At 38.3% G+C, this 19,964-nt stretch overlaps 1 protein-coding gene across 9 annotated transcripts in view; it reads right to left on the bottom strand.

The window, feature by feature from the left end:
* TLK2 (tousled like kinase 2) overlaps positions 1-19,964 on the bottom strand; it is a 114,750-nt gene that overhangs the window by 40,936 nt on the left and 53,850 nt on the right. For all 9 annotated transcript variants that reach the window (XM_058704452.1, XM_058704456.1, XM_058704451.1 and 6 more), the window contains 4 exons: positions 9,528-9,623; positions 8,215-8,307; positions 2,428-2,538; positions 1,121-1,257 (listed from right to left, as the gene is read on the bottom strand). In XM_058704452.1, the coding sequence (XP_058560435.1) occupies positions 1,121-1,257; positions 2,428-2,538; positions 8,215-8,307; positions 9,528-9,623 (437 nt within the window). The remainder of the gene's footprint in view (positions 1-1,120; positions 1,258-2,427; positions 2,539-8,214; positions 8,308-9,527; positions 9,624-19,964) is intronic.

The raw sequence follows: 19,964 nt of genomic DNA on the forward strand, positions 1-19,964 counted from the left end.
TCATTCTGAGCCTCTGGCACCTGACTTAACTCAAAAGGCTTTGTTTTCCTTCGTGGGTATTGTATCTTTGACTCAACAGCTAGCCTCTTATCACACCAAATTACACATACTCGAGGTACATGTGTGAGGCAAAAACATATCTAAGCCAAGGGGAGGGTAATGTATCACATATAAAGCAGTGACTACTAATGTGCAATCCAGGTTAGTATTATACTTTATTTCAGGCATATATTTGTTGTTTCTTATGTTTCCTTACTATTAAAGGAGTGCCACACTCTCCAATTACTGCGCAGGAAGTTATTTCAGCTAGGAAAAAAGGTAGGAAAAGCAGTCTATAGAATCCTCTAATTCATAGTGAGCTACAGATCTCAAGTTTGAGAGCCCATGATTAAAAACACAATGCCGTTCTCCCCAGTCTCAGATGGAAATAATCTAATAAAAATAAATAAGATACACCCAAATACACAACAATCTAAAGATTTGCTTAAGTCCAGAGCCAATATTAGCTATTTACACAGTTGGAATTTTAGGATTTTAAATGGTAATTCCCTCCTTGGAGTAAATACTTGAATGTTGAGTGCTTAGGATTCCAAGTCACTGACAGACACTGGGGTTGGCCACCAGCCTGACCACTGGTTCAGCCCCTGCCTTTGAGGTAGCCGCTCTCTCTAAGGTCTAGACACGGTCTCCTTAAAGGGCCTCAGGGACAGATCCTAAAGGTTTGCCTAGGGTTTTTATTGTTTTATACCTAACTCAGGATGTTCTTCCTCAGGTCCTTACCTATGTCATTTTTCTATGGAGCCAGAACAAATACGTTCATGGACTCGTCGTGAAAATCCATTACATAATTTAAAAGATAACAAGTCCTAGGATTTTTCTTCCTTAGCTTCAGCAATTCTTATTCTTTGTTAAGCTTTAATGTAGACCTCCTTTATTTTTTTCTCTAATAACTTGTGTCATTTTTCCCAGGACTTCACCTCATTCCCTACCTTTCATTACACATGTGGGGACTAAAGCTGAATGAAAAGAGGACTTCTACTACTAGGATTTTTAATGACTACAATTACAGCAAACTTAAAGCAACTTTTCAATTTCAATGTGATCATCGCACTTCACTTACTTGATAAGGTTCTGGAAAGCATAACCATCTGTCCATTGCTCAGTAAAAGAGGCCCCATGTCGAACAGTGGTAAAATGGCCCAATCTCAAGCGGTCTTGCATGCTTTTATCTCTACATGCCATCTTCTCTTGTTTTGACTTAGGAGAAAGGACAAATAGAAAATAATTTTATTCTCCTATGAGAATTCAGATATAGCGTGATGTTTACTTTCTGTACTGTACTGATCAACATTTAGTACAACTGGCTGATTCTACATGGACTCTGGGAAGTACCTTAAAACTTTAAATTCTCTGCATTAACATATACCGTCTTATTTCAAAAATAAAAATGGAAAAAAGCAGTTTCTTTTCTATAAAATCAATGAATTAAAAGCTGAAACAAAGTTCTCCTATCTCTGACATTAATAAAATGACCTACTATCAGCGTTCCCTGTCTTTTTAACAGCATTCCAAAGATTTCAGCAAAAGTAACCACCAGTCTCTCAAACCTCTAGCTTGTAATAATTTCATTAGCAAGTACTGCTATCTTTCAATATAAGATAAGTGTGTGTTGGGGACATATTAAAAAACTTTCAAGAAACAGTTACTAACAACTATTAACGTCAAGTCACAACTAATCAATTACTATAATAAAGGAAACATCGGCCATACATAAGTATAGGTTGACTTAACTTTTTAAAGCACAAAGCACTTAATTATCACATTTTTATATACATAAGTTACTTCAAATACCATCTCTAAAACGGAAATGTAAGTACTGCTACATGTTTGTAAGAGTTCTAGGGTATGTACTTCAAAGGTCAGGATGAGTGTTAAGAACCAAGGAGCGCCACACCGCAAACAAACCAGGACAAGCTGTCCCTGTCCGATCAACATCACACTCAGAGCAAAGCACAAGCAGAAACGATGTCCCATATTATCACTCTGGATGTCTGGTGCTGTGTCCATGGAAGAAAGAATTCTAACTGTCAAATTATAAGGAGTCTTTTCCTAAAGGGGTGCCTGGGTGGCTCAGTCAGTTAAGCATCCGACTCCCGGTCTCAACTCAGGTCATCACCTCACGACTTGTGGGTTTAAGCCCTGCATCTGGCTCCGCGCTGACAGCCTGGGATTCTCTCTCTCCGCCCCTCCCCTGCTCATGCTCTCTCTCCAAAAATAAACAAACGAACAAACAGACATTAAAAAAAAAAGTCTTTCCCTAAAAAGCCCAACTTTAAAATACTTCCATCTCAGGTAAGGAATAAGGAGGCACAAAATAATACCCTGAGGATCTTGGGAGCAGGGGTCAGGCCACCGTTAATCACTCACCTTTTCTATAAGGAGTTTCTTGCTCATTGTCACACACCGATTTAATCGTTCTTTATACTTCTCTAGCATCTTTTGCTGTTCGTCAATCTGCCGCCTCAAATCACAGTTGGCCTTCAATGGAAAATATTTTTTATATTAGCTCCAAGGAAGATAGATGAATACAAAAGCAGTTTCTAGGGAGTCCAGACAGTATTTCTATTGTTAATCAAAAGCAAAATTAAAGTCCAAAGAGCTAAGATTAATTATGTTTAAAATTTTTTATAATATTTCCTTCCTTTTTTTCTCTTAATAAACTTATCTTTTTAGTAAAGATGAATTCTGTTACAAGTGGGCATGTTTTTCTACTGATCGTATTTCACTCCTCTCAAAAAGCAGTTATAGGTAAATCCAGTACATCACATATACCTAAACTGTCACAAAATAAAAAACCTACAATTAGAGGGGCGCCTGGGTGGCTCAGTCGGTTGAGCGCCGACTTCGGCTCAGGTCACGATCTCGCGGTCCGTGAGTTCGAGCCCCACATCGGGCCCCTGTGCTGACAGCTCAGAGCCCGGAGCCTGTTTCAGATTCTGCGTCTCCCTCTCTCTGACCCTCCCCCATTCATGCTCTGTCTCTCTCTGTCTCAAAAATGAATAAAAACGTTAAAAAAAAAATTAAAAAAAAAATAAAACAAAAAACAAAAAACAAAACCTACAATTAGGGAGATGTTTAAAATACATACAAAAGTTGATGAAGCACTTTACAGCACTCACAGAATACTTTCAAAGGGTAATTAAACACAAAAAAAACTGCAGAATTTTTTTTTAAACCACATAACGTTCTCAGGATCGATTGTTCTTTGTTTTTCTATTCTTGTTTCCAAAGAAAAAGAGACATGAATTTACATAAGTGTTTCTTTCCAGAGAAGCCAGGCACACCCATGCCCGCATAAGACAGAACTAACAAACGGGATGAATATAAGGTCCTGGTTCTCAAGAATGCCAGAATGTAAATACATAGTTAATTTAGCTGTGGTCAGAAGGATGGGCTAAATACTTTGAAAATTCAAACCTCCTACAATAACAGAGAAGGGAAGAACCACTAACCCAAGGTCAATTTTGCCCTGCGATTCTTAAATTTATTCTTGTATTAACAAAAGATCTCTACTCTTTCAACAAATAAACGCTACTTTATAATAATGTGCTTGAGTTGTGAAAAAAAATCTGGTATTTCCCAATCAAATGATATAAGTGTTTCTGAAACAGTAAAAAGCACAAATGGAAGATGTTACAGCACATGCAATTTTAGAGACTTTTCAGCTTCATTTTTAAAGTGACCAGCGTACAACAGCTTCCATCTCCAAATTTCTACTCTTCTCATAAGTTTAATTTCTACCTGTTTTTTGTACAGAGTTCTATGTACCACTCTATCAAAAGCAAAGTGCAAGTACATTTGGGGAAATGTAACTAATTCATAATAAAGAATCCATGGTGCGCCTGGCTGGTTCAGTCAGTAGAGACTGCGACTCCTGATCTCAGGGTTGTGAACTAAAGCCCCACATTGGGTGTAGAGATTACTTAAAAATAAAATCTTGGAGGAAAAAAAAAAAAAAAAAAGAATCTTTAAGACAAAGACTATGTAATGTTTATATGAAATTCAATCTTTTTTTGGAAGGTAAACACTCCCTTAAAATCTATAATCAAATGTATGGAACCAATCAATCTCTGGCAGCTTATTTAAAATCTTAGGAACTCGACAGGCGCCTCACTGGCTCAGTCAGTAGAACATGTGACAACTCTTGATCTCAGGGCCAAGAGTTCAAGTCCCACACTGGGTGGAGAGCTTTCTTTAAAAATAAATAACTAAGTAAATAATTTTAAGAACTCTAAATTTTTGTGGTTTTCTAGCATTAACAATTTGTGTTCAGGTTTACAATAGCACCTGCCTATCAGTTCCTGATGTCGCCTTATCCAACATATCACTAAAATGGAAAAACCCAATGAACCACCCATGCCTGCCTAAAAGGAGACATGAGGAGTGCTCATTGCCCATCCTGCCCGATCCAAACACAAAATTTAATCAATTTGAGAAAAATGGCAGCTGCCATCAGTGTCTTCCTTTTTGATGTATCCATTCCTTTGGTATTGTTCTACAGCCAAAGAAAAGACTACAACCTTTAGAAAACAAGGTAGTAGAAGGTGGGCAATGGTGAGTAAAGGGAGCATACTACTTTCTAGAAAACGAAAGCATTTTTTTTTTTTTAACTCAAAAACAGTGCTAAGTCAGGATTCAAGTTTTTCATATACTCCTCAATCTTTTCTGAAAGAGTTGGGTGATGAAGAAAGATGAACCCATGCTCCTTTTTCAATCCAGCAGAGATTCTCAGGACAAAAGCCTACCGGTACTAGAACTGGGCTAGGAGCTTTTTAAACCCACAATCTAGCTAATTAAAACCCTGGCAATACAACCAGCACCCACATGAACAAAAAGAGGAGTTAAGAGCAACCCCAAGCAAGCACATATGCTAACAATAAAAGATGGAAGATAGGTACTGACTCTAAATATGCCTCTCCAAATCAAAAGATGGAGAAAAGGAAACAACCAAAAATCAGACCTAAGGAAAACTACTTCTGAATAAGGAAAAAGAACATCAGCTTGAGAATGATGAAAATGATCTCCCTAAAGAATGAAAAGAACATTTTAGAATACTGCTTGTCATAGTCCATAAAACACAAAAAGACATGATGTCTATGAAATCAGAGCAAAAAACCATCAAGAATGTACAGGATGGAATAAGAAAGTGAGTTAGATAAGGGAAAAAAGTAAGTTCAAATGTAGATAACAGAATCAAAATTACATAAGATACAGTAAACAGCAGAAAATATATGGAACACAAATTAACATTTTAGTAACATTCAGAAAAGAAGGTTGATCATATTAAATAAGACTCCAAGTGATAGAAATAAAGGGAAGAAATCAGGGATCCAGCCTAGAAACCAAGGAAGAGGCCAACACAAGACAGAAAGAGGCAAAAATTAAGCATAACCACACATTTCCAGAATAAGAATTTAGAGACCCATGTATACAGAAGTACCCTGGCAAAATTTTTTGAAATCTAAGAATAAAGGGGGAGAGTACCTATACTCATCACAAAAAACAGGTTACAGTGCAGTGTTTGTTCCTTTGGTCATGGTCTTCTCAGAAAAATTGAATGCTACAAAAAATTGCAAAGGTTCACACATGTGTATGCGTGCTACAAGAAGGTAAGAGGTGAAGGCTAATAGGTTGTAACACAAAAATACCTTTTATATGGAGAGGCAAGAGAAAGAGTTCTCAGATCTACAAGGAAACAAAAAAACTTAACACTAATACATCCTTCTTGAAAACTAATTACTTAAAATGTATTTCAGTTGGGGCGCCTGGGAGATTCAGGTGGTTAAGTTCTTGATTTCAGCTCAAGTCACGATCTCACAGTCATGAGATCAAATCCAGTGCTGGGCTCTGCACTGGGCATGGAGCCTGCTTAAGATTCTCTCTCTCCCAAGGGGCGCCTGGGTGGCTCAGTCAGTTAAATGTCCGACTTCAGCTCAGGTCATGATCTTGCAGTTCATGAATTCTAACCCCACGTTGGGCTCTCCGCTGATAAGTCAGGGCCCGCTTCACTTCAGATTCCGTGTCTCTGTCTCTCTCTGCCCCTCTCCCGCTCTCTCTCTATCTCTCAAATCAATAAACATGTAAAAAAAAAGATTCTCTCTCTCCCTTGCCCTCTGCCCCTCCCCAAATCACATGTACTTTCTCTCTAAAAATTAAAAAACAATAAAAAAATAAAAAATTGCTTAAAAAATAAAACAAAAATTAAAAAATATACTACCAATGAGTTTAACAAACACGTGTAACTAATTATTGTAAATTAGGTCATAAAACTGCTTTTCATATAAGAATTATTCTTATATATGATATTAAAAGTAATAATTTAATAAGAATAGCCTAAAAACATCAGATTTTACTCATTACGACCAGGTTTATGGTTTAGATATGTGCTAAATTCCAGGTTTTATACAGGAGGGAGTCAAATAAACTAATACTATATTTTGATAATTACAGAAATATAGGTAAAAATTTTTGGAGGGAGAAAATTACAAATACAGTGGCTCTTATTATTTTTATTATTAAACATTATTATTATTGTTAATAAACAAAACCCTTCCTTCAGACAGTCTTACCCAGTAAAAAAGACTGCAAGATCCGCACCCAGCTGTGTCATGGGAGCCCTGGAGGTTCCTCCACAGAACCTTCAAGGCCCCATAGAGCCAGGAGGAAAACTACTGCATTACTACAAATAAGAATCAAACCTATACCTTCTAAAGCACTGGAGAAGATAAAAATGTTAGTCAATTTTATTTATATATCAGTAATAGTTATTTATATATGTATATACATATATACACACACATACACTACAAATGGCTCAAAAAAATTACTGAAGGAAATGTGCCAAATGTTTTACCTAGTTAATGGAATTATGGGTATCCTATCTTTCAGTATTCTCTAAATTTATTGTAAAAAAGCATATATTAGTTTTATTTAAAACAAAAAGTTTTTTTAAGAATGTGTCAGTCAATATGATAAATTGCATATTAAAAAATCTATCCTTAAAGACATCATGGGATAGGGGCACCTGGATGGCTCAGTCAGTTAAGCGGCTGACTGGGCTCAGGTCATGATCTCATGGTTTATAAATTCAAACCCCCTGCTGTCAGCCCAGAGTCTGCTTCAGATCCTCTGACCACCCCCGCCCTCTCTGCTCCTCCCCTGCTTGTGCTCTCCCTCTCAAAAATAGAAAAACATTAAAATATATATATATATCATGGTATATTTTCTAGAAGTATCTTTTCAATTCCAGATTATTTCTGAAGTTTGTCTTATACGCACAAAAAAACTTTAGACAAATACTTATAAAAGATACAAAATGTAAAACCAGGGCTGAAAAGTACTTGTGAGATAGTTTTAAAAATTGAAGAATACTGGGGTGCCTGGGTGGCTCAGTTGGCTGGCTGTCTGACTCTTGATTTCGGCTCAGGTCCTGGTCCCAGGGCTGTGGGGTCGAGCCCTGCATCGGGGTCCTCACTGAGCATGGAGCCTAAGATTCTCTCTCTCACTCTACCTCTCCCTCTCTCTCTCTCACTCTGCTCCTTCCCCCACTCTCTCTCTCTCTAAAATAATAAAATATTTTAAAAAGTTCAAGAATATTTTAAAAACTTCTCTGGAATAGGAAAACAGTATTTTATATCATTTCCCACAGTTCTAGATGAAACAGAATACTCCACCTATCTCTCTAGTATATATTTAAATATTAAAATTCAGGGCGCCTGGGTGGCTCAGTCGGTTAAGCGGCCGACTTCGGCTCAGGTCATGATCTCACAGTCCATGAGTTCGAGCCCCGCGTCGGGCTCTGTGCTGACAGCTCAGAGCCTGGAGCCTGCTTCAGATTCTGTGTCTCCCTCTCTCTCTGACCCTCCCTCGTTCATGCTCTGTCTCTCTCTGTCTCAAAAATAAACATACATTTAAAAAAAATTTAAATATTAAAATTCTACAGCATAAGATATCCAATTTAAAGACAGTGCTTAGAATATAGGTTTGATCCTAGTTCCTACTCAGATTACCTCAGATTAAAGGAAAATATCCAAATGTTTAGTATTTAACTTTGTTATTTAGAAATAATGATCTCTACGATATGTACATAATCCAAATATATATAACATCAATCAGTGCTTCCTATAAAATCTCTTACCATATTTTAATACTTACTCTTAACAAATCATCTATTCTTCCCTCCTTCTTTTCTAAGTCAGAATTCTTACTGTTTTCTAGTGCAGATATTTTTTCTATGGTGAGGTCAGACTATACAAAGAGAAAACAAATTTAGGATTAGTCTCAAAATATTACATGTTATCATACTTTTCTCATTACCTTTCTGGGGGGAACAAAAAACCAAAACACCTGCTAACACAAATAGTCTGGAATCACATAGCTAAAGAAATTAAATATGCTTTCCTTAGCCTATTCTTTAGGCCTTGTATTTTATTACACGTGCACTTCAAATACATGTTACCTCTGGTATCAAATATATGAATCCTCAAACTATTGTGCATTGAATAATGCAGAAACATACTACTCTAGAAATGAAACTAACTTTGAATAGAAAAGGACTTCAGAGGAAACAGGGTCCAAATGTCTAAAGAACACACATGCCACCTAGTGGAAATACAGAACATCAGAAGGGGAGAGAATGAAGTTACCTGAATCTAAAGTCTGTCCAACTGGCCAAAAGCTGGTAATTCAGATAAAATAAAAATCTATTCCTAAAGCTCTTGAGATTTAAGAAATTCTCCTAGATTGCCAAGCATCTTGTCTTAAAGGCAACACAATGCCAAGACGCTTCAAAGAAAATGCAGTATACGATTTGGCTATATCAAAACTACAGAGTGGAGGATGCATCCGCTATCCTTTTCACATACTAACTTTGATTATTCCCAACATTCCCTGAATTAAAAAGTTTCTAAAAAACTCTTTAAGGAGGAAATTGTGTTGGTGTGCCACATGTTTAAGAATTTTAGCTTTATTCTTGCCAAATAAACAAGAATAAGGAATAAATCAACTACTTTCATAGAGTAGGGAATGAAAAATCACTGAGGTGTACTGTAAGCACTGTCCTAATACGCATTTTGTATACACTGAGATAACTAGAATCAACCGTATTTTACAGATGATTTCTATTAAAAAAAAAACTGAGGCCCAAAAAAATAACAGTGCAAGTTGCAGAGTGAGGATCTGAACCCCAGCCTAGCTCTCCAAAACGAGTGCTCTTTCCCCAACACCATGCTACGGTGTAGGCATTTCTACTGCAACACACGAGAATGGTAAAGAGACACCTCAAAAAGTTAAAGCACCTTCCAAAAGACTTTAAATACTCAAAATGCAAGTTCTGAGTATAATACACACAAATAATGAGGTAATGTTGGAGAAACAAAGGAAAGACAGAGAGGACTCCAAGATATCATATGTGGTTAGCATTTATTCCTAAGCACATCTTTTCCTCTGCATATTGATCACCAACCTACCTGGGTCTGTCTGTGCTGGATGGAGATCTGTTTCTGGGAGCTGCTGGAATGCTCTGTGTTGCCAGATCCCGTAGAAGAGGGACTGTTTTGCTGAGCCTGTAAAAAAAGGTATATCAACTAATCACTAGAAAGTTTTGCATCTTTCTCCACACACATTTTTAGTTTTGTTTTTGTTTTTTTAGTAATCTCAACTCCCAAAGTGGGACTCGAATTCAAAACCCGAGATCAAGAGTTGCATGCTCCACTGACTCAGCCAGCCAGGCCCCCCCGCACCCTCCCCACAAACGTTTGTAGGCATGCAAACAATTATATAAAACACACTCCTTCTGATGAAAGTCAGAAGCCAGGGTCATGTAGCCCAAGATGAAAGTAAAACAATTTAAATGAGAAGCAAGGGCGGGGGGGGGGGGGGGCACTTGGGTGGCTCAGTTGATGAAGCGTCCAACTCTTGGTTTCGGCTCAGGTCATGATCTCATGGTTCATGAGTTTGAGCCCTGTGTCAGCCTCTGCACTGACAGTGTGGAGCCTGCTTGGGATTTTCTCTCTCTCCCTCTCTCTCTCTACCCCTCCCCTGCTCTCTCTCTCAAAATAAATAAACTTAAATAAACAAATAAACAAACAAACAAATAAATAAATAAATAAATAAAAATGAGAAGCAAGGGCTATAACATGGTGGCTTGGATCATGTCCCTGTAAATAGTGTGAAGTACTCAAATGTGCCCAAATGAATTTTTAAATCTGTAAGTCACAGAACATTGAAAGCTATTCCTGTAATAATATATCCTTTTTACTTGTACGTCATGGCAATATGCTTCTGTTGGAAAAGGCTGGCAAAGCATCCACCACACCGGGGATGCTTGTGACTCCAGGCAGAAAGAACTGTGAACTACTATTCAGAATACTCTCCTAAATCCATAAACCTTACCCATGAACATTCAGCAGTCCAAAAATCCAGGCTGATTTCCAATAATGTCGCTTGCTGATGTGACTTTAATACATAGTCACATAGTCACACTGGGCATTCTAAGGCATTTAAAATTTTATAGGGTTTAGGTCTTAATATAATTCATCTATTCAGGAGTATACAATCCTTACACTCCCAAAAGTCCTTTTAAAAAACAAGATTGAACCTAACATAATACAACCCTTCACAGCCATAATTCGAAAATATTGGCTATTCTGAGGATTATGGGCTAACCCCATAATCTTATCTGAGATCTACTGCTACCATCTTATCAGAGAAGATGTCATGTTTCCACATATGTGAATTTTGATACTTTCTATACATTCCTTAAACTAGTTTTCTCATCCATTAACATATAAACAATACTATAACCACCACCTACTGAGAATTACTGTCAGCTAACTGCTCCAATGTCACGGTCACATGCAATCTTTACAAAACCCTGTAAGATAGTCATTATTACTTCCATTTATAGATAAAGGAAATGCAAATCAGAGATTCTAAGCACCTATGCACGGTCACAGAGCTAGTAAGTGAGAGACCATGAATTAAGGAGTACTTTCATCTACAATAACCATTCTCAATGGCCACAGCAGACTGACTCCCTCTCAGTAACAGAGTTACTGTCTCACCAGGCCACAAGCAAGCTAATAAGCACTTCATACACATAATTATCTTGAAGGCTCACGACAGCCTTGTAAAATAAGGCAGGCAGTATTATATTCTGCACGTGGATTTCTTCATTCAACAACTACTCACTCCCTATGTCTAACCACTGTGTTAGATGTTAGGAACACAATGACCAAGTCAAACAGAAACAAAACCCACAGACCCAGTCATTATTCTGCCTTAACAGAGCTTAGAATCCCAGTGAAGATTTATTAAGCACTCAATAAATATTTGTTGAAAGAAACTGCTAAATAAACAATCACACAGTAAACACAAAATTCCAACTGAGATAAGTGCTGTAAAGAGTATTCAACAGGGGGGGAAAAAGAAGAGTATCCAACAGGGCACATAATCTAATCTAGAGTCAGGGATGACTGCCTCAGGAAAGCAGCATCAGAGTTAAGATGTGAAGGAAATAAGCAGTCGAGGAGACGGTCAGGTCATTCCCAGGAAAGAATGTGTACATAAACACAAGGGGAAGAGAGAAGACTGATGTGGGGATCAAAGAAGTCAAAAATGAGAAACCAGTCTCAAAAAGGCTGAACACCGTGCAAAGCCCGAAATGACAGAGCTGGGATCAGAGCCACATTCAGGGAAGTCCAAATAACGGAAAATGTTCTTTACTCTCTACGATGCAGCAAATTTTTTTTTTACTTGCTAATTAATAAGGGTCATTGATATGAACCTCAAGTATTATACTGAACTATATGAGCATTATCTCCTTCAGTTATCATTAGATTTCTCTTATAATCCTCTCCTTTTGAAGTATGTTTCTAAACAAATATGACTTTCAAACTATATAATAAGAGCCAGTAAGAATCACATGACTGACTAAAAGGCTCTTCTATAACTTTCAGGTTTTGGTATACAAGCTTTGCTAAAATGCCTTTTTATATGTGCTCATTTCTGATTCTGAGTTTTCTTTCAGCAAACAGGGTGCTAGAATGTAACTCAGTGGGATGTGCCAAATTAAAGCTCTCTGTAAAGATATATGTAAAATAGCTCAATGATAAGAAGTAAAAATGCAAAAAGTTAGCTGAGCAAGTGGGACATAGGTTAGGAAGTAGCAAATCCTCATAAAAAGGGAAACAATACTTTCCAAAGGCAAAAGAACTACAGAAATAGAAGGACCTATTATTGTGATAAATGAGTCCATGGTAGAAAAAAAAAATGCCTTCATTCTGATCATTCATTCAATATTAACTGTGTTTCTCTGTGCCTGGTCCTGGTTAAACTCTAGAAATGCAAAACTGGAAAGCAAAGAGAGCTTAGTCTCCCAAATGAGAACAGAAGTCGCTGGCTCTTCTAAGCCGGCCACAGTAGTTGTTAATTTAGTCCAACCCCAACCTTGCAAAACACCTCCCCAGATGTCCATATTCTTTGTTCCTATTATAAAAGTAATACTGGCTTCTAATTCATGATGACAAGATGGATCTTCCAAAGTCCTACTGATATGCAGAAACACTTTTAAAATGAAATCACAAGAGCACTAAGAAACAAGAGAGAGTCAAGGATCAGAAATGCTTTAAAACATTAAATTTTAAGAACCATTCAAAAACAGTTGGGTTCAGGTAGAGAAAGTGAAATACATTCATAGCTTAAAACATCACCAGGGAAACAGACTGGGTCTTTTCTAATTAAAGAAAAATTTTTTTAATGTTTATTTATTTTTGAGAGAGAGAAGAGAGAGCAGGGGAGGGGCAGAGAGAGAGATGGAGACACGGAATCTGAAGCAGGCTCCAGGCTCTGAGCTGTCAGCTTAACCAACTGAGCCACCCAGGTGCCCTTAGACTGGGTCTTTTCAAGGGAGCTCCTGAAAAGCTCCACTTGAGATTTACATTCACAAAAACCAGGAGTAAACCATGTGACAATTACCATGCATTTAAAACCGGTAAGGTCCAGTAAGGACCCCCTGGATCCCTCCCCTTGCATACTGAAGGGCCTGGATACTACCATTCTGACCCCAGGACAAAGCACAAGAACAGATCTCTTAAATAAGGCTTAAAAAAAAAAAAAAAGTAAAGATTTAAAAATGAAAACTAAGTGGGTCCAGGGGAGGGCTCCTGGTGTGAACATTGTGGCTTGAGGGAAAAAGCAAAGAAAGTACAGTACCCCTGCCCTCCACAACTGATATAATGGAGAAAGAAATGGAAGGTACTGCAAAGAGTAAAACAGTTCACCCATCAAAACAAAGCCCTCCTTATTTAGACACTGGTAGAGGAGCTGGCGTTCCTGCCCAGAGCTTACCAAACATTCACACAGTCAGCCCTCCCACCATCTGGGAAGAAGAACTATGCCACTTGCAAAGGAAAATCCACGCCAATAACCAATATTAACCACCTTACTACTTCATCCAACTAAAGCTAAATACACATTTTCAAGAAAGCCAACAGCACAAAAGGAAGATCCAATGTGAAAAGACAAAGATCCAAGAGAAAACAGATAACTCCATAAAAACAACTTCAAAAATAAATTATGTCCCCAGACAAAGGATACATCTATAAAAATGAAAAAGCAAACAACATGAAAATAAACTTAAAATTATCAAAAATTTGAAAACTGAATAGATTAGCTAAATAACAAAATGAACATAGTTGAATATAGAATCAGTCATTTGGAAGACAATGCCAAGAAAATCTCTCAGAAGTGAGGCACCTGGGTGGCTCAGTTGGTTAAAAGTCAGACTCTTGATCTCAACTCACGTCTTGATCTCAGGGTTGTGAATTAAAATCCTATGTTGGGCTCCATGTTGGGTGTAAAGCCTACTTTAAAAAGGGGGGGGGGGGGGGGGGCGGTGCCTGGATGGCACAGTTGAGTACCTGATTCTTGAGTTTGGCTTAGGTCAAGATCTCACAGTTCGTGGGATTGAGCCCTGCCCTAACGGTGTGGAGCCTGCTTGGGGTTCTCATTCTCCCTCTCTCCCCCTCCCTCCCTCCCTCCCTCTCTCTCTCTCTCTGCCCTTCCCCTACTCACTCTTTCTCTTTCTCAAAATAAAAATAAACATTAAAAAAAAAAAAAGAAAAAGAAAATCTCCCAGAAGATAAAAAAAAAAAAGTCAAATAAAGGAAAGAAAAGTTCAGAAATGTGAACAACACAGAGGCTCCAAAACGATCTAATAGGCTCTCCTGAAGAAAAAAATAAAGAGAAAGAAATAATCAAGGAAGAGTAAAATAAAAACTTCTCTGAGATAAAAAGGCACATTTTAAGAGTGAAAAAGCCTACTATATGACAAGTAGTATTAATGGAGAAAAACACAGTAGACAGACTTCAAGAACAAAAAGATACCATATACATCTCAATAGATCTAGATAAAGCATCCAGCACTTTCATGACACAGATATTTAACAGACTCAGAAATAGAAGGATACTTTTTCTTTTTTTTTTTTTTAAGTTTTTATTTATTTCTTTTGAGAGAGAAAGAGCAACTGGGAAAGAGGCAGAAAGAGAAAGGTAGACAGAATCCCAAGCAGGCTCTGCACTGCCAGCGCAGAGGCTGATGTAGGGCTTGAACCCATGAACCACAAGATCACGACCTGAGCCTAGGTCGAACACTAAACTGACTGAGCCACCCAGGCGCCCCAGAAGGTCACTTTTTCAACCCCCAAAAAGGCATCTCTGAAAAACATATAGCTAACCTAATACTGTCAAAGATCACATGCTTTTTTCCCCCGTAAGATCAGGAATAAGACAGGATGTCCACTTGAACCACTTTAAGTTAAAACTGCCAACATCGAAAGAAAATAAAGAGACCTATATAAATGGAAAGTTATCTCATGTTAATGGAATAAAGACTTAGTATTTTTAAAAAGGCAATACTCCACAAATTGATCAAAAGATTCAGCACAACTGCCATAAATCCCAGGTGGTTTGTTTGCAGAAACTGAAAAGCTGATTCTAAAATTCTTATGGAAATGCATGGGATCCCACAGCCAAAACAATCCTGAAAAAGAACAAAGTTGAAGGAACCACACTGCCTGGTTTCAAAACTTAATTACTACAAAGCTATGGTCGCTAAGACTGTAGTACTGACATAAGCATAGGCATATAGATCAATGGAGTAGAATTTGAGTCCAGAAATAAACGCTTTACATTTATGGTCAACTGATTTTTGACAAGGTGCCAAGACAAGACAATTCAATGGAGAAACAATAGTCTTTCCACACAAATGGGGGGGGGGGGAGAGAAGGCAGGGGGGGCTGACTGGATATCCATATGCAAAAGAATAAAGTTGCCCCCCCCCCCTTTCTGACACCACACACAAAGAATAACACAAAATGGATCACGGACCTAAATATAAGAGCTAAAAGGACACTGAGAAGAAAATACAGAAGTAGAGTTTCATGACCTTATGTCAGGTTAAGTATTCTTAGCTAAAACACTAAAAGCATAAGCAACGAAAGAAAAAAGATAAACTGGACTTTTTCTAAATTAAAACCTTTTGTGCTTCAAACACTTTCAAGAAAGTAAAACAACAACCCACAAGAGAAAATACATGCAAATCATATAGTTGACATGGGTCCCTTTCAACTCAACAACAACAAAAATAGCTCAATTTACAAATGGACAAAGGATTTATATGACATTTCTTCAAAGAACATATACAAATGGCCATAAGAAAATTTTAAAAGTGCTCAGTATCATTAGTATTCAGGAAACGCAAATCAAAACTACAATGAGATATTACTTCACGTCCACTAGGATGGCTATAATCAAAACAACAGATAATGACAAGTGTTGACAAGGATGTGTGGAGGACCCTCATGTATTACTGCTGGGTTTGTAAAATGGTACATCTGCTTTGGAAAGCAGTTTGGCAATTCTGAAGAAATAGTTACCATAAGACCCAACGATTCCACTCTTTAGCACATACCTAAAATGACAACATATGCCTATACAAACTTGGACATGAATGTTCACAGCAGTCATTCATAATAACCAAAAAGTGGAAACAACCAAAATGTTCATTAAATGATGAAAGGATAAAAAAGGCTGTGAGCAGCTGAGCACCAGGAGGAATGATTAGATTTACAGATACACATCCTCAAAAATCCATGAGACCATAAGGATAACCAAAGAAGAGAAAGTTAGGGGCGCCTGGGTGTCTCAGTTGGCTAAGTGTCTGACTTTGGCTCAGGTCATGGTCTCGTGGTTCATGAGTTCAAGCCCCGCATTGGGCTCTGTGCTGACAGCTCAGAGCCTGGAGCCTGCTTCACATTCTGTGTCTCCCTCTCTCTCTCTGCCCCTCCCCCCTTTGTGTGTGCACGCGCACACACACACACACGCACACACACGCGCTCTCAAAAATAAACATTAAAAAAAGTTACATTAAAAAAAAGAAAGTTGGGGCGCCTGGGTGGCGCAGTCGGTTAAGCGTCCGACTTCAGCCAGGTCACGATCTCGCGGTCCGTGGGTTCGAGCCCCGCGTCAGGCTCTGGGCCGATGGCTCGGAGCCTGGAGCCTGTTTCCAATTCTGTGTCTCCCTCTCTCTCTGCCCCTCCCCCGTTCATGCTCTGTCTCTCTCTGTCCCAAAAATAAATAAAAAACGTTGAAAAAAAAAATTTAAAAAAAAAAAAAAAAAAAGAAAGTTATTTGTCAACATTTCATACAGCTATTCCTCCTTCCTTTAAAAATTAAAATTTTATTTAAAAAATTAAAATTGGTAATTAAAAGGTAAGAACTAAGCATTTAACCTGCTTTTCTGAAGAACTGTAAGTCAATGTAGCCAAAGAGGCCCAGATGCTGACAGGAAAGTTCTATTTTACGTAAGAATAGACATCAATAAAAGGTAAGTGTGATAATGTTAATCACGCTATCTAGGAAAATATCAATATTTCTTAGAAAATACCTGTTAAGTCATTCAGAGATAGGCGTACAGAATTTCTGAAATGTACTTTAAAATACTTCAGCATAAAACAATATGAAAGTACATTTTTAAAAATCCAAGCTTTTAAGAATATCCTGTGTAATGTTAAAAGATGCAGCTTTCAAGAAAATAATAAACCTGACGTTAAAAAAAAAAAAAAATCCAGAAGACCCTGACAACTAGAATTGTCTCATTCAATCAAAACTCATCATTGACTAGGATGGTTTTCTCAGTGAATCCAACACAACGACTTGGTTTTGCAATGCCTAATAATGAAACCGGCATAATATTGTAAACATTCCTTAAGTGTTTTCAAAGTTATAGAAGAATTTGGAAAACAGAAAATACTAAATTATGGTTAAAATAAAATAATAAAAATAAAATAAAAAATAAATAGCACACACTTACAACGTAACATTAACTAAAAAACTGAAAGATGAGAAAGCAGCTGGGTGACAGTTTGTATGTTAAATTCATCTCTTATAATGGAGAGTAGACAGGGGAGCCTGGGTGGCTCAGCTGGTTGGGTGTCCTACTTCGGCTCAGGTCATGATCTCTCCGTCCATGAGTTAGAGCCCCGCGTTGGGTTCTATGCAGACAGCTCATAGCCTGGAGCCTGCTTCAGAGTCTGTGTCTCCCTGGCTCTCTACCCCTCCTTCACTCGCTCGTGCGCTCTCTCTCAAAAATAAAAAAACGTTAAAAAAATTTAAAAAATAATGGAGGATAGGGAGATCTTGTTTATAGTTAATTAAGAGATACATTATTTAGGGGCTGGGTGGCTCAGTCGGTTGAGCATCCGACTTCGGCTCAAGTCATAATCTCACGGTTCATGAGTTCGAGCCCCGTGTCAGGCTCTGTACGGACAGCTAGGAGCCTGGAGCCTGCTTCAGATTCTGTGTCTCCCTCTCTCTCTCTGCCCCTCCCCAGCTTGCACTCTGTCTCTCCCTCTCTCAAAAATAAACATTAAAAAAAATTTTTTTTTAAAAGAGATACATTATTTGAAGTTAAAACAGTAAATCAGTAGAAAATCTAAAACAAACTCTGGACAGTAGTTACATTTCTGAGGGTTGCAAAGGAAAGACTCTTCTCCATCATTTTAATTTTTTTGTGGGCAATGTACATATACTAGTTTTACAATTTAGAAAATTGTATTACGGGGTGCCTGCGTGGCTCAGTCGGTTGAGCGTCAGACCAACTCAGGTCATGATCTCACGGTTCATGGGTTCAAGCCCCGCATAGGGGTCTGTGCTGAAAGCTCAGGGCCTGGAGCCTGCTTCAGATTCTGCATCTCCCTCTGTCTCTGTCCCTCCCCCGCTCACATTCTGTCTCCCTCTCTCTCTCAAAAATAAACATTAAAAAAAAAAACATTTTTATATTATCTTACAATTTAAAAAATCAACTTCCTGTATGTTAATTATACGACAATAAAAAGAAGAAAAAATTGAATTTCCTATGTTAAAACATGTAAAATTACATTAACAATATAATTTTAGATATTTATAGAATCAAACTCGGGGTGCCTGGATGGTTCACTCCAATTGAGCATCTAATTCTTGACTTGGGCTCAGGTCGTGATCTCAGGGTCATGTGATCTAGCGCCACCCCCCACCCCCCCCCCCCCAGGAGATTATCTCTCTCCCTCTCCCTCTTCCCCTCTCCACCACTCACGTTCAGGCTTTCTCTCTCTCAAAAATAAATAAAAATAAAAAGGATCGAACTCACGATATTCTGCCACCTGCTATTTTTATTTATCAACACCTATCTAGACATCTTTCTCTGTCAGCATATACAGTAGACCTTGGAACAACAGGGGTATGAACTGCACAGGTCCAGTTATATGAAGATTTTTTTCAGTAAATACAGTGAGGTAAGTGTATTTTTTCTCTTATGAGTTTCTTTTCTTTTTTAAAAAATGTTTATTTATTTATTTTGAGAGAGAGAGCATGAGCAGGAGAGGGGCAGAGAGAGACAGGGACAGAGAATCCTAAGCAGGCTCCATGCTCAGCATGGATGTGAGGCTTGGTCCTATGACCATGAGATCATGACCTGAGCTGATAGCAAGAGTCAGATGCTCAACAAACTGAGCCACGGAGGCACCCCTCATATGATGCTCTTAATAACATTTTTTCTCTAGCTTACTTTATTCCAAGAATACAGTATACAATATAAATAACATACAAAGAATGTGTTGACCAGCTGTTTATGTTATCAGTAAGATTTCTGGTCAACAACAGGCTGTTAATAGTTAAGTTGGGGGGGGGGGGGGGGGCGGTGGTCAAAAGTTATACTGCATGATCTTTGACTGCCAGCAGGGTGTTGGGTGTCCCAGTCCCCAATGTTGTTCAAGGATCAACTGCGTATATACCTTTCTCACTTCTTCTGTCAACTGTATAACATTCCATTAGACTCTATATGAAGGATGCCTTTATCAATTCACACAACACATAATTGCCCTGAGAGTGTGTTAGAGTAGATCCTGTTCTGGTATTGGAAAATCAAAAGGAACAAAGCAGGGGAGCCTGGATGGCTCAGTTGGTTGAGTGTCCAACTTTGGCTCAGGTCATGATCTCAGGGTTTGCAAGTTCAAGCCCCACGCGCTTGCTGCTTTCTGTGTGGAGGCTGCTTCACATCCTCTGTCCCTCATTCTCTCTGCCCCTCCCCCACTCATGCTCTGTCTCTCAAGAACAAACAAACATTAAAAAAGAAAAGCGAACAAAGCAAAGTCCTTGACCTGATGGAGTTTCCATGCCAGTGGGGGGCAGGGGAGGAGTCAGACAAGTAAATTATAGCAGGTCAGCTGGTGATAAGACTGAGAAGAAAAACAAAGCAGGGCATAGGAGGTAGACATTGTGTGGAGTGGGCAAGGAGGAGTTGCTATTTAATAGAGTGTGATCAGAGTAGGCCTCTCTAATAGGGTAAATTCAAGCAAAGAACTGAAGAA

This window comes from Neofelis nebulosa, chromosome 16 (assembly GCF_028018385.1).
Source record: "Neofelis nebulosa isolate mNeoNeb1 chromosome 16, mNeoNeb1.pri, whole genome shotgun sequence".
NCBI classification, from domain to species: Eukaryota; Metazoa; Chordata; class Mammalia; order Carnivora; family Felidae; genus Neofelis; species Neofelis nebulosa.